This window comes from Halictus rubicundus, chromosome 3 (genome assembly GCF_050948215.1).
Source record: "Halictus rubicundus isolate RS-2024b chromosome 3, iyHalRubi1_principal, whole genome shotgun sequence".
NCBI classification, from domain to species: Eukaryota; Metazoa; Arthropoda; class Insecta; order Hymenoptera; family Halictidae; genus Halictus; species Halictus rubicundus.
The window spans coordinates 14,664,814-14,680,537 of record NC_135151.1 but is presented as its reverse complement, the minus strand read 5'-3'; the positions used below and the strand labels follow the sequence as shown (position 1 = coordinate 14,680,537).

At 43.0% G+C, this 15,724-nt stretch overlaps 1 protein-coding gene across 5 annotated transcripts in view; it reads left to right on the top strand.

The window, feature by feature from the left end:
• The window catches only part of LOC143352748 (cell adhesion molecule Dscam2), a 249,819-nt gene that overhangs the window by 171,370 nt on the left and 62,725 nt on the right, over positions 1-15,724 (top strand). For 4 of the 5 annotated variants that reach the window (XM_076785504.1, XM_076785505.1, XM_076785503.1 and 1 more), the window contains exon 11: positions 11,129-11,530. The exons of the other annotated variant lie outside the window; for it this stretch is intronic. In XM_076785504.1, coding sequence (XP_076641619.1) covers positions 11,129-11,530 — 402 coding nt within the window. The remainder of the gene's footprint in view (positions 1-11,128; positions 11,531-15,724) is intronic. 5 annotated transcript variants of the gene reach the window in all.

The window sequence follows — 15,724 nt, the reverse complement described above, 5'->3', positions numbered from 1 at the left end:
GATCATTTTATATCGGATAGTTCCATTTATGTACAATTTCAGGAAAGATATTTGTCGTTTTTCGTGACACAAAGTGTGCACGGGACGAGTCACACAACTCTTCCACTGTAAATTGTAATCTATTGATTTTCTTTATACCTTATTCCAAAAATTGTTTTCTCATTGGTTTCTATGCTCTCCAAAAATCGATCTGTGACTTTTTCGCACTGTTTTAATACCATTTAAATAAAAAATTTTTTTAAAAGAAGGCAATTTCAGTTTCTCATTCTGTAAAAATAGGGTCTTTAGGAAAAGCTAAATTTAAAAGTAGGGGAGTAGAAATTTCGTTTTTTAAAGGAATGTGGACGGAACATTATAAGATTTTTTCAGAAGATCAACAGTTTTTCTGGAATGATTCAGTGTTATTATTTCCATGTGTCTTAGGAGTCCGAGAAAGAGAGAACATAATAAAAATAATTCAAGTTGGTAGAGTTAGGCGACTCGTCCCGTAATCGAATTCCATCTGCTCAAAGCACGAAAGTATTGGTTGAAGGTGACGCGCGAACGGTCCTCGTCATCTCCGACAAACCCAGAATGAACCACACAGTATGTTTCTCGAGTGCAGCCATAAAACTTTCCAGACACAGTCTGCAAGAATGATTCGAACCACCGGAGAGATAAGAGAATAGTCTCGGAGCAGCGCCGATCGAGAGATCGAAGAACGCTCGACGACGACGCTGACGAACGTGATGTCAGGATCCCCCTGGTCCTATCCGTGACTCCCATTCTCCCCCCCCCCCCCCCCCAAGTAATCGTATACCCATTTAATAACGATTCGTGTGTGCACACTGTCCCGTCGTGTTTGACGCGTGCCGCTAAATTTACCTTCACGCAGAATGTTTCAGCGTTAGGTTTACGGAGCAAGCTCCGTGTACATTGCGTTGTTTACCGCAGCAGCAAGACCAGCGAACGCGAGGCGGCACAGTTTCGTGTTTTCGCATCGTCACTGGTCCCCAGCGACAGGGCTTCAAAACTGTTATAATAGGCATTCCGGCCCTGAAAACGGTTATAAACACCTTTTATTACAAATCTATTCATTACGAAGAACCAAAGTTCCCTGTTACTATCTGCTTCGGTTACGGGTCACCTTTCGGTTCTCATCACGCGTCGGTCAACTCGGAGAGGTCACTTATGTTTAGACACAAACTTACATTTCCTTGGAGCATGAACGGTAAGTCAAGACGCTCCGCGCTTAACGTGTTAAAATCGCTCAACTTTAAACACGCGTAACTTTAGAACCAGTGAATTCCTCGTCTTAAAACTTCGATTTTCGACATTTTCCCGACAAGATGTACAGAATTGTATAATATAAAGTTAAAAATTTCTGGGTTGCCAAGATGATGTTTAAAGAAGAAAAAGAAATTACTTTTGCCGTTATACAATATGTACTAATTTAATGATAAAACATTTTTTAACGAAACTGTGAACATGTTCATGACATTTTTCTGACTGAAATGGTACGAAACACGGCACAATTTGGTGCATATTCACTCGTTTAATTCGCGACAAAGTAGAACCTCGGTTATCCGAACTGATCAGTAGGACATCAGTGCTGAAACAACGAGTGACCCCATAACGTAACCGAAACAAATAATAGTTGGAAATGTCGGTTCTTCACAAAACGCTCTTCATAACTGTTTTTAATCAGGAGCTTTACATGACAGTTTCAAACAGTTATTTCCAGAACCGTTTGAAACCCTGCCGCGCGAGAACGCGAATATTCAGTGACCGCGAGGAACAAACGTTTACACTCTCGTACAAAAAGATAGCACGGGCGTGTTATCATCAGGTTCTCAATGAAACATCCAGAATTTTCGCAGTGCGGCGAATGGTATACAAAGTGGAGCAGATCAAATGTTACAAGCTGTTTCCTCCGGAGCTATTGCAGACATCGACTTGAAATTTTGTGGTGTTAAATAACGCTACGGTATCAATAATTTAGAATGTACCCAAACCCCATTTTTTTTTTTTTTTATGGAATGACGCGTTAATTTTTAGATATTCAGAATGAAATTGTCAACCTAATAACTTTTATCTAAGGTAAACTGTTTATTTTGCGCTACCGTTTCACTGTCGCTGCAGTAACCCTGTTTCACATATTGTCTTGAATAATAGACAAATTCACAGTAAAGTTTAGCTTTTGAAATTAAATATTATTTTTTATTATTCATAGGATAATCATATAGACAATTTTGGATCTATCTTTGAGAATTTAACGATAATACGACGTGTATTATCTTTTTAAGAGTGTATCGCATGAAATCCGACTTTTATCGTATTTCAATCGTGCTCACATCAACGGTAATCGGGGATTACTCGAAGGAAGCTGCACCGGATATGAATTTCTGTTCCGTCGAGCTTCTTCGACTGGATTCTCGTAATTTTCTAAGCGGTCGATGATGCAATATCATCTAAATTATGTTCACCAGAATCGGTTCAAGGATAACATGCACTTCACTATCGAAAATCCGATGAAGAACGTTTTTACGTTAGCGACTGACCGTTTTGTGTGAATAATGGGAATTCAGATTCGTGTAAGATATAGAAATTCTGTTCCTCTTGCGGTTTCGACGCTTTAACACGTTCAGGTTTGTCCCGCCGTACTCGGACGCCGTGTACAAGGTGTTTTTGAAATGCGCGATGATACTTTGCTTTGATATTTTAGTCGGACTGAATAGAGACAGATAGTTTAAGGACAAAGGTGAACATTTCATTTTAAATTCAACTTCATGCTTACATTAAAGTTAGTTTTAACAAGTGTTAAATGTTGCGGAATACGATTTAATTAAATATGTATTTGCAATTTTTTTAAACGATAATTTGTAAAAATGTTTAATTCACCCTTTGCTTCTGCTTAAATATATAGTCGAATTATTTTTCTTTTACATATTCTATCTATTCTATAATTTCAAATCTTAATTTATGCTTTTATGTTTCTCATTCATCTGGACTAAAATTCTTTGAGAAAGTTTAGTCGTTTGCATAAAAAATACATTGTAAACGCACGTTGTTCGACTACGTATATATCCATATATTTTAAGAGGTGATTCTACGAGCCAATTTAGAATTTAAAAAAAGCATGACAATTTTGCTATTAATGATTTTGCTTGAATGCAAGAAATTTTCGAGTAAAGATAACTGCTATTGTTATAACACGCCATATTTATTGTTGAAACATATAAAAGCTATAACATTAAATTTGTTTTTGAAATCGTTAATTATGAATTTAACGAGACTTATTATTAAATATGTCATTTTATAATTTATATTTTGTACTATATTAATATAAAGTCTGCATAGTTTGTTATTTCATCGGCGCACAGTGGGGCATTTGCCCCGAAAATATGGTCAAAGCTATTTCAATATTCGCTCAATATTTAAACTGCTATAACTTTGCTAAAATTTATCTAAATTTGATTTTAAAAAAACAATCATTTTAAAGCTTGAAATTTCTACTCTTTGTGCTAAATACCGTTTTTACTAAAATGAGTGTTTTGTGCGGTGCGTGTCTACGAAGAATATTCGTCGGATACGTTACGTGTCTATCACGGTAGTATAAATCGGGATTTATCCGTGGTGTAATGTGCTCATATTTCTTCTCAACTATCACCAATGAATTCATTCTTAAAATATTTTCAAATAGAGCTAAGAATAGCGGATGAAAATATTTGTCCGTTGTTAAATTTCTCTCGTCCCTAATTGTTTCTTTTGCAACTATTAACTTTTTTATTCAAGCACATATTATAACAAAAATGTTGTGGTGTTAAAAGGTAAAGTTACAAGTGACCATATTAATTTAACGTGCCGATCGAAAAAAAAAAGATGAAGCATTATCCTAAGATCTTTTGTTCAACTATCTCTGAAGACCGTACAAGGGTTAATTGGTGTGCATAATTCACGCCGTAACATAGCAATAGTTTCAATCGACCGTGGAAGCAACTCGAATCACACAGAGTCACAAATGAGCGTGTTAAACGTCGCAATTGTTTCAGCAACTCTAGGAACATAGAAGCACGATTAGGCAGATTGCGAAAGAATGTTGAAACTTCGCGCACTGGTTCGGTAGAGCGCGAACGCCAGTTTAATCGACGAAGCAACGCGCAACGCAAGGAATCCAATTCCCCGATGCTCGCGTAGAGAAAGCGCGGCAGAACTTCGGAAAATTCGACAAGTTACCATAAGCGGTGACAAAGGATCCATCAGCGGATTATCCAGTGGCGTAGGAATAGTCAAATCGAGGAATAAGTTGCATAGGATGGAACCAACTACCGGTAAAATTCTATGGTGCCTGAAATATCTTTAAAATTTAATAAGGTGTGAATATATACGAAAAATCTACATGAAAGACATAGAATACAATTTTCTCATACGGACCTTCTTTACCGAGACAATCGAATTCGGAACTCTACTCAACACGTCGATAAGGGAAAAAGAATGATATTGGTAATTTTTTTCTCAAAAACTATGACTTCATTCGACAAATGTTTTTGTGTTTAAAGTGGTTAATTTTAGGAGTACATCACAATTTTTTTCTTGAGAAATATAAATTAAGATATAAACTCAGAGCTATGAGTAATCTCCTAGAGGATCTGTCCGAGAAGAAACGAAGATTGTTATTACTGGTTTCTCTGAAGTTGAAAATTCTCTTCTCTGCCGCAACATAGCCGTACCGTATACGCTGCAAGGTCGGTTAAGGTCAGATATACCGGCACTTTTACGAAGCGCGTTGGCGAAGAGTTCGAGCTGAATTGTCTTGTAAAGGGGGCAAGCTACGAGAAATCTTTATTCTATGTTTTCAGCTCGGTTTTCCATGTAGATTCGTGTGGTATCGTTTCGCGGCAGCTGTTTCAGCGCCAGACGGAAGAAGAAGCCTCGCGTTCCGGTCATATTCGCGGCAACCAATTTTCCTTAGTTCGTCGACGAGACCGTTCTCGCAACAGAAAATCGACGAGCGAAACAATAAGGGTGGGTGGCTGGGAATTCAGCTCGAGAGAATGGCGACAGTCGACGATCGGAAACGATCGGAAGTCCCCGCGAAGCTAATTAATCCTCGAATGAACTGGATCGGCGGTGGGGGTTGGGGGAAGGGGACAATTATTCAATCTCGTCGTTTCTATTTACCCGCGCGGCGACGTGACCGCGTTCGAGCGTTAATTACCGTGAACGAGGCTGGTATCCGTCTTATTCCTACACCGCTGGATTCGCTTTGCCTGCCATGGAGCAAAGCAGGATACAATCAAAGGGACTGGTGCGCGCAGTGCACACACAGACTAACTCTCACTCTCCCTTCTCTATCTCTCTCTCTCTCTCTCTCTCTCTGTATCTCTTTCTTTCTCTCTTTCTATTTTCTCAAATGCAAGCATTCGCGCTGCAGTCACGCTCTCGTGTTGCGCTCGGAGGGTATAGTCGGAAAGTTTCGAAACGATACGTAACGGTACGGGGTTTCTTATCGAGGCGAGCCTTATTGCGCGCGATAGGTTACGGTGCTACGACTGTACATAGATACATGTAAGCTACCAGTGTGTACGTGTGAGTGTATGCGTCTTCTGTATTTCTCTTACTCTGTATCTCTTCCCCCCCCCCCTCTCTCTCTCTCTCTATCACACTCGTTCTGTTTCTTCCTCCCTCTTTTTCTTTTCTGTCTCTCTCTCTTTCTCTCTCCAACTGTTTCTCTCTGACTCCGGTTCTGTCTATTCCTTTTTCTACATCTATTTCTGTCTTTCTGTCTATGTACGTCACCGGATATCCGTGCGTTTGACAACACTCGCGAACGAACCCACGCACCAGAGCACAGCATTTCACTGCATCGCTCAAGCATCCGTCCTTGCACGCGCTCGCCTAAACTGCTCTGTATATTGTATTCCATACGTGTGTACTCTTGTACAGAAAAATTCATGTCGCGGCGAGGTCACGGCCCCATCCGTAAGGTACGGGGCGAACGCACGTGTACACAGGACGAGGCACGCGGGTCTGCTACGTTTAATCGCGCATATTTCGAACTTTGACTCGCTGTCTGAACAGAGTGAAAGAGTATGACACGGGAAGGAGCCGATATCGAACGCTTCCTAGATATTTATTGGATGTTTATCTGTCGAGCGGGTGCTCGTCGGAGTTCAACTGTCGCGCACCGATGTGTACTCTCCGTGCTCGAGTCAATATTTTAAGCAGGTAAATTATTATAGGATACTTGCTTGTTGATACAACCGATTGATTTCGAGACTTAGATTCTAGTGGATTTTTATGGCAGGAGGTTCGTGCGAATTTCTGATGAGATTTTTGCTAGGTGAACTGTGCCCAGACGTTCAAATTTGTTGATTATAGATTAAATTGCGGTTGACATGTGATACGATTAATCAATGTTTAAAGAAAATAGGTTCGAAAAGTAGTAATATTCTTTTTTAAATGTTTGTGTTCTTTGTTTGTTGTTATACCATGAAAAAGTTTAATTATTGACGAAGGAAATGAGTATAATTGAAAGCAGCAAAAAAGATTTAAAACGTCACATAAATCCAACAATAAATTAAGATAATGGAATAAGTAGTCGTATAAGATCCTACAGTTTCAATACGAAATTCGAAGTATTAACAATGCTACAATCGATTTTGCAGCCGCGCGTCACACAAATATATTAAACATCATGCTGCGTAATCACGCGTATGAACATTCCGACGAACATAATGAAGCTATTTTCAATTTGAATTCATGCGACGCCAATTGTGGACCTAACCAAAAGCACGTGCACTAATCGTAATGAAAACCGAATGGCGATTTCAATCGAAAATTTATTAAGTACAGTAAAGTAAAATTGATGAAATTGAAATTTCCGCCTTTTTTCGATTTAAGAGACTCGAAAAATTAGAATAAACTATATTTTGGCTTGATTGTGGTACCGACGATGCCAGTGCGTGTGCCGAAGACAAGCTTTTGAGATATCACGGCAATTGAGATCATCAAATTGAAATTCGCCCTATTGCTAGCCTTTGGTGCAGCACATTAAACAAATTAAAATACGATGAAAAAATGCAGTACTTTCGACACATGCAAAAAGAAATCGACTTTTTGGACCTGTTACACTAGAATATCCATCTAGATCTGATACCAATTTACATCAAAATGTTATAAGATTTTCGTAATATATATAATTAAGGTCGTTTGAAAACCATGAAAAATATATAAATTCATGAACTATTTTTATAGTTATGGACTCAGTAAATTTGTTGTAAGTAATGCGCGGTACATGGCACGGTAACTTCACATGGGTTAATGAACGATTATCGAATCTATAAGATCAAACATTTTTATTGAATATTTTACTTCCTCTCAGCGGGTTTGTCTACTTCGGTACGCATCGGAGCACAGCAGAGACAGTTTGAACGATGGCACTCACAAGACGAGTCATCTCCAAGTTAAAGTACCGGCACTCGTCGACCGAGTGGTTCGACACGTTCTAAAGACGAGCGACCCCCGTACTCGAGGCCTTGTGCACGCACTTGTACATAAACACGCTGTTGTCGAAGCATCGATATTCTATTACGTGACACAGTCGCCGTTTCTTTCCGCGCTGTGTGCACTTCACTCGACGCCTGTGTTCTCACCGCGATAGAACGCGCCTAGCATCCCCGATTTTATCGACGATCCGGGTAATCGAAGGGCAGAAAACGAACGTCGAGCGTTTCCGCTGCACGCCGCGGCCCGAATTATGCTCGCTTCGCGACGGTTTTATCAATGCGGTGCCAACCAATCGTACTCCTCTTCACTCGAAAATAGTCGTGGAAATTTCACGACGCCGTGTGTCAGTCGATCGGTTTTCCCTTTGATTCGGAAAAGTTTATGGTCGTACCGTTCATCGATTGCTTCCTTCATTCTGAAATTCATTGTCGACCCTGGTGAATCGTAAAGACAATTTTTTAAATCAGCCTTACAAATGTGACACGTACAGTGATGCTCAGAAGTATGCGGACAATTGCAATTTTTTGAGAAAAGACGACATTAAAAAGTGGTATCTACAGTGATCTCTCTATATATGTTGCCAAGGCCTGGATGATAGACTGCGGATTTTATGCATTTAAGACCAAAATTGGTAGGCGTATTTGAAAACATTAGAAACATTAGAAAAATTTTAAAATGCTGTTACATTATTTTCAACCTATTAAACATACTAAGAAAGGAAATAAAATTCTATTTCACTCCAGTTTGTTGCGGTTCAGGTAGACAATTTTTATTTTGCATGAAGACCCGCAGTCTAATGATAAACGTTGCGGAATTATCCCCACTACCGCGTGGTATTCCCCATGAGGGGCCTCGAGAGGTGTTGGACGCCGAGGAATGTAAACAAAACACGGCTCGGGTCTGTCTCCTGGACGATACACGACGCTCGCAAAATAAATCCGTGTTGTTGACATTATATCGAGAATTCACTGTAGTTATTTTCTTTCCAAATTCGCAAAATACTACAAAAAGTGCTGTACACGCGTTGGAGATCACACAGTGAGAACGCGTTAGAAAGGAAGATTAATTTTTTGGATAAAATTGTCTGAAGCGATGAACGAGGATTAACAATGTCGGACCGTTCTTTTTCCGCAAAATTTTCCTAGAAAAGCAATGTCGAGCGGATCGATCGGTTTCTCTGTAGCAGCAAAATTTCCGTACAATATAGCCACGGCGCGGCGCGGCGTCGATCGATCATGTTCTACCCGAGAGAAAGAAGGATAATCAACGGCTTCACGAGTCTATCGTTTTTCTATTGCCGGGAAGATACTCGTGGAAGGTAATCGATGTTATCTGGATCGATCGTTTATCCATTCGTGGGAAAATATTCGTGGAAATTTATCGACGCGATGTGCTTGCTCATCGCTGGAGGGAATTAATTGCGAAAGCTTGTCGTTTCGGCGGAAGCGAAATGCTTAACGAAAAAAATGGGGAATGGTTTGGCCGCTGCGAGTTCATTAATGCGGTCCGAGCGCGAGCGAGGGGGAAGTTTTTTTCGCGAATTTCTCGCGGCACTCGAGCGAGCCCGGCCATGGGAAAAGTGAAAACCGATTCGACAAAAAATTTTATGCCAGACACCGGCCGCAGTTTTAATATCAATCGCCGCGCCGCTCGTAACAGTGGTTTATCACTCGGCGGATCAGCGGACGAAAGTGACGCGTTACGAGCCCGTTACAATCGCCCTCTGTTTCGCGTGTGGAACACTGAAGAGCGGGGAAACGTGAATTAAGTGGAACGAATATGATTACCGGAGGGAACACGTTCGCGAATTACGTTTAAACGGTTCGCATGTCTGTGCGCTCTTTGATTGGCCGTAGCCGCTTGCCGAGCATAATTCCGAAAGAGATTTTCCGGCTTTCGGAATCGCGAATTTCTTCCCATCAGGAAATATCCAATTATTTATCATCGCATATCGATAATTCTTATTTCTCGTAAATTTTCATATTAGAGCGACAAGGTCTATGATCTTTAAATGTTACGCAGTTGGGAATGCCCTTTTACATGTAATCCGTAAAGCGCGAGGAATTTGATATTCAGCAAAAACAAAACGCAATTCATATGTTTTCCATTCAACGTTGCAAACCGTGTACAAAAACATTCCAAGAGGAAATAGTGGAATTGAAAAAGAAAGCTACACGCGGTTTTCCAAATTTTTCCGGAAACGAGTGCAACAGCTTTGAAAAGGTTTTAATAGGAGACCGTCGTCATTTTGTGGGAACAATGCGCAATCATGTTGAAGTAGTGGACGCCTTTCGAGATGATTAGTTCAAATGTTAAAATATAACGGGTTAAACTTCACCTTAAACACGCATAACTTTTGAACCAGTGAATCTACAGGATTATCTAAGAAAAAGTTAAAAATTTCTGGGTTGTCAAGGTGAAGTTTAGACACTACCACATTATTGTGAAGAACCTACTCAAACTTTTGTGCTCGGTTAATACGCGTGGATACAAAATAACACGGACCAATTACAAAAGTGCCGACAAAATTACAAATTCGTAACCAATTAAAGATGTGTAAGGAAGAGGCAGTAATAGCTTCGCTGCTGACCTACTCGAAGGGTAACATTAATTTGTGGATCTCGGCGAAGTTCACGGTTCAGCTTAAATGCCGTTGAATTTCCCTAAACAAGCACAGCTTTCGAGACAGCGTTTGCAATAGTCCCGGGAAGATTGCCGGCAGACTAACTTTTCCAGTGGAGAACAAACACGGCCGTTCCAGTGAAGTCCGCAACGCGTGTCCTGTCTGTGAATCTCTGTCCGTTTACATAGAAAACCGCAATGAAACGATACTCTTTGTATGCCGCGCATTAGAATACTCCGCGCGGCCGGTCAACGTTTTGACGAGAGGACTTTCCCAGCGCCGCAAGAAAATACTCTTTCGGGTCACTTCAAAGCGTTGGCTCCACGGAGGCTTGAACTTGCCGCAGGCCGGGGCCCGGCCACAGAAATTTAATTAACGCGGCTGTAATTACAAGCGGCACAATATGACAGTCCTTTGACGCGGCGAACCTTTCATCAAGTGCGGCTCCGTCGATCCGACGTATCGAAACCATTGTAAATTTTCGCCGGATATTCCCGTTTTTCGGCCCGTGGAGTGTTTTAAAACTCGCTTCTCTCTCTCTCTCTCTCTCTCTTTCTCTAGGCCAGTGCCGTTGGATCCTCATAATTTCGGAGATTAACGAAGTAGTCCTCAATTAATTCGATTCAAACGTTGATCGTACTCGATACCACGAAGTTTTCCGCGGGAAATCCGCTGGTGGGAATGATTAATCTCGAAAATAATTTATCCGACGGCACCGGTGAACGATTACGAACGTCCGTTCGACGAGCGTGCTCTGTCTCACTCTCTGTCTCTCTCTGACTTTCTCTTCCCTCTGTCTCTCTTTCTGTCTCTCTGACTGTCTGTCTCTATCTCTTCCGATTTTCATTGTTCCTCCAAGAATCTTCCGACGACGAACTCGAATCTGCCCGAAACTACCTAGCCGAACACCCTTGTAACCCACCACACACCCTTCCTCTTACTAAACGCGATTCTCTAGCGAATCTGAACCGCTTTTGACTGGGAATGCCACCTTTTGTCTTTGTATTGTTCTTTCAGTGCCACCTAAAATCACGCCTTTCAGTTTTGCTCGCGATTTAAGCGTAGAGGACCGTACTAGCGTACAGTGCGTGGTCGTGACTGGCGATCTGCCACTGACGTTCACGTGGCTCAAAGATAACGTCCCGATAGAGACGTACAGGACGTCGCTGGATGCCCCGTCGTCCAGCTATGGCCGCGTTCAAGCGCCGGCCAGCACTGGGGACGCGATTAAGGGGCCCAAGCGGGGCCCCAAGGCCGACGGGCACGGCGAACAGTCCCCGATTACCGTCCGGCAAAATGACGCTTTTACCAGCGCCCTGAGCATTAGCACGATCGCACCCGAGCACAATGGCACGTACACCTGTCGCGTGGCCAATGGCGCTGCCACCGTCGCTCATTCTGCACTCCTTCTCGTCAACGGTAAACGCACACCGTTGGTGTACTTCTTCGTTCACGCTGCACGACGATAGAGGCAATCTCAGTCCCCTCCAACCTGCTCGCAATCCTACAACACCCTAAATGTCAGATAACGTTTCCACGTTTCCGATCTATTCTCAAAAAATGGTACTCTTCGTCCGCGAGAAGAAGGCGCAAAATTTGACAGAGGGGGACCTCCGGGACTCCGGTAGGGATTACATCGTCAACGCATCGCACCGTTCCAGTCGCACTCGATAGGTGCATGTGATTTCGTCGCGAAGCAATTCGGGATAGCAAGTAATAAGGTACACGCGTAAGTTTCTCTGCGCCTTCTTTTCGTGGACGAATGATTCCTCGCGTCGAGAACTTTCCTTCGTTTCGAGCTGCATGTTTAGTATACACGTGGAAACTTGTTCTACCCTCCACACGAAGTAGACCATCCTCTTTCTGTTGTACTCAATCCCAGCGATCTTGGCGCATCAGCATGCCACGATACGTCGGCGGATCGCGAATCGCATCGTTTCTTGCACGTACTCCTATATCTGAAATATCGTTTGATTTACCCTTGAAGAAAATCGATTGGGAATTAAACGCTGTCGTCATTGTGCGTATGTTAATCTTTATTCGAAGGAGTTGAACCTCCAGCCCAATCGATGCTCCAATCCCAACTCGCATAAACGGCAACGGTCGGTTTTCACGCGTGCAGATCGATCCGGGGCCCGCTTATTCCCGCGGTTTCTGATTCCCGGGACGTAATAAAGATGGACCGGCGATTTTCCAGTCGGACGGATTATACGCAGCCGGTGGAAAGTAGCTGATTGATCGGTCGGCAAGGAACACAGCAGTCGTTTGAGTCGACGCGGCCCGCGGTCGATCAATCAGCCTGGTCGCGCACCCCGTCGCGATGATCAATTTTCCGTCGGTTCTCGGTTAAGAAGAAGTTTCCGTTTCCCGGCTGGCGGGCCGGAAGTCTTCGTCGATCGCGTGAAAACGTCTATCCGGATCGATCGAGCAGCGTGACGTGTCAATTACGCGGCCCCGATCCCCGATTCCCCAATCTTTCTTCGCCTCTGTCGTCGTTCGCGGGTCGAATTTCTTAAGCACCGAGTACACTGGAGATCGTCTAGGATGATTTCGAACCCGATATGGTGTCCGGAGTCATTCGAAACGACCTGTTTCTGCTACATGCTAGTCCGAGATGCACGCCTGACAGCGCGTCCAGTCGCTGACAGACAGCCGCGCGCGATTCATCGGCGAGATCGTGATCCCCGCGGACTATTGTGCCTTGACGTTTCGATTTCTTTCGGGTCGTCTTCTTCTTCCTCTTCGGCAACTATCCACGGAGGCGGGACGTGCTTAACGTTGCTTCGTCGTGGATTATTAGATTTCAATTTAGATCGTCAGCCAGGATCGCGACGACGAAACGATCCGTTGGCACCAGTCGCGCTGTCTGTCCCCTGCTGGACGTGCTATGAATTTTCAATTCTTTCTTTACTTCCGGTTTTGATCGTCCTCCGGTTTTACTCTGTCTCTTCCTATATGTCTGTCTATCTTTCTCTCTCTCTCTCTCTCTTTCTCTCTCTCTCTGCCTGTCTCTCTCACACTCTAACACTTGTTCTGTCCGTCTGTCTCTCTTTCTTTCTTCCTATTTCTCTAATCTGTCGCTCTCCCTTTCTCTGCCTGCCTCTCTCCTTCTTTCTCTTGCTGTCTCCTTCTTTCTCTTGCTCTCTCTCTCTCTCTCTCTCTCTCTCTCTCTCTCTCTCTCTCTCTCTTTCTCTGACTCTCTTTCTTCGCCTAGATCTCTCCTTCCATATTCTCAGCCTTTACACACTCTACGATCCTGCACGCTGTTTCTCTCTTGCACGCCTAATTTGCACGCTTCGATCAGATTTACTATACGGATACCATATATGATTCTTGACACGTGTATCATACATATATATGTGTATCTATATATATGATCTCTATATGTACATGTAACGGTATATATACCATTTTGCCAGTGTTTCGTACTCTACGTTTGTGCGAACGTGCTTTCTTTTAGTGTGTATCGAAGTCGACCAAGTATGTTTCGTAGATCGTACTGTATCTGTGACATCGGAGCGCTCGGTCGAGTATTCATAGAAACGATACTTGGTGCTCTATACGAGATGGAAAATAAGAAGCGGAGACGTCTTTCGTTTTAAGTATAGCCAGATTGATTTTCAGCTTTCACGGCGACAAAGATCGCAACGGAAGTGCTAGTCTGTGTGCATTCACAGTTCATGAATGTTGTCAAGAAATTGTACATGGTTTCAGATTAACATACGGAAATTAGTACGACATGAAATGAAGCTCTTTTGGATTATTCAAGTATTTATCATTTATAATTATAAATTATGGAATTACTGCACGCGAGTGTGATTGTCTGCAAAGCAAAATCGATTCCCATTTACCAATTTAATGAAAGTGAGTCCCAAATGTGTTAATTAAATTGTTGCAATATTTTCAGTATATTTCTTAAGTCCACTGGGGAGTCAATTCTTTCATATCTGAATAGCATAATTGTATTATGACAGTAATAGCACGATACATAAATATTCTTCTCGCGTGAACTACCAAATTTTACGATCCTGCCTAAAGTAATGCTCAATTTCATTCTCGAACCGGAAACTTCTTAAACAATTCCTTTCAGCGTGCGCTACGGAGGTTTTTATTATGAGGAAAGCCCGGTCTCCGCTTCTGATCCACGTCTCATCGTGCACGGAACACGGTTTCCTCTATTCCGTGGAGTAGAGCTGGCGGATATCTGTTCGTCGCCGAAATTCCGCACCGTCCGCCGCAAAATTAAGCCGAAATCCTCGATTAGATTGGGACTACGGGATCGCGATCGGCAATCTCTCGGTCCGGCTCGATGTCACAGCGTGAGACCGCTTCTACGTAAAGTAACCGTTCGTGACTGGTTTTAATCTTCGCACAGAGCCGTGTATGCATCGTTCAGCATTAACATATTCGAAAGTACACGTAATGTCTTTCTTTTATGATTGAGTATCGTCACACGTTTCTCCATCTCTATGGTAATTTTTGCAACGATCTGGATCGTCGCCGTCGCCGGCGACGCGTTCCAGCAGTAGGAGTCCAGCTCTTTTTATCCCGTTCGAATGAACTCACCTTTGTTGCTCTCGATGCACGGTTGCGGCGGGAAATTTCTTCGGCGGCGCGATTATTCACCGACGTTCGCTTACAAACGACTCGAAGCTGATTAAAACTGTTTCGACCGACGACTGGCTTTAACGGCCGGATGATCTCATCCGGGCCGCAATCAAATTCCGTGTTTATGCGTCCGACCGATTCTATCGGGAGATCACGACCGTCTCCGAAATCCATTTCCAGGTAGAATTCTGCATGCAAAGCGGCGACCGCGATTCGATCGAAGCTCATCGGCCGGGGTTCGCGTTTTAAACAGTACGAAATTGAATTAACCAGAAGTTTCTCGGATTTGCTCGGGACACGGCCGACTTGGACTTTTCACTGCGGACTTCTGGGACGATGATTCGCGGCGCCGATAACCGTGCTGCCAAGAAACTTTTCCAACGCCACGTGTATCTGTGTTGTATCGTACGATCACGTTTGGACCGATTCTGACCAAGTTCTTATCACTATCACTCTGTAGAGCAGTACCTTGTTTTTTATATTATGGAGACTATGCTATGTTTCGCTCGAGATATTCTCTATGATTTTGTGTAATATCATCATGCTCATCACCATTATCATTGCCATGAAAGTTTACACACCGTTGGGACCGTAGTAAATCGCGCCCATGGAGCGGAATCGATGCGAGGGACCTCGGCGAGTTCGTTAATCTCGAACGATGTCTATTTCCGTGCTCGATCTCTATCTGCCACCCCTGTCAGAATCGTCTAAATCCGCTCGAGATCACTCGCTTCTATCCGTTCCGGCCGGCATTCTCGTTCGTTTCGGTTTTCTAATCCGCTCTTCGTCCCATAGAACCTGGTAAGTAACTCAACGACACCGGATCACACTTCCGTTCATAAGTTGCCGGACGTTTGTCCACGAATTTGTCACAAAATTAACTCTTCCGTCCTGACTATGCAATGTACCTGCAAATCATAGTGTACGTTGGGTGCAAGCTCTATCGTTTCATTGTTCCGTTTATTTACATGGTTATTCCTACTTCTGCATTGGAATTCAATTGTC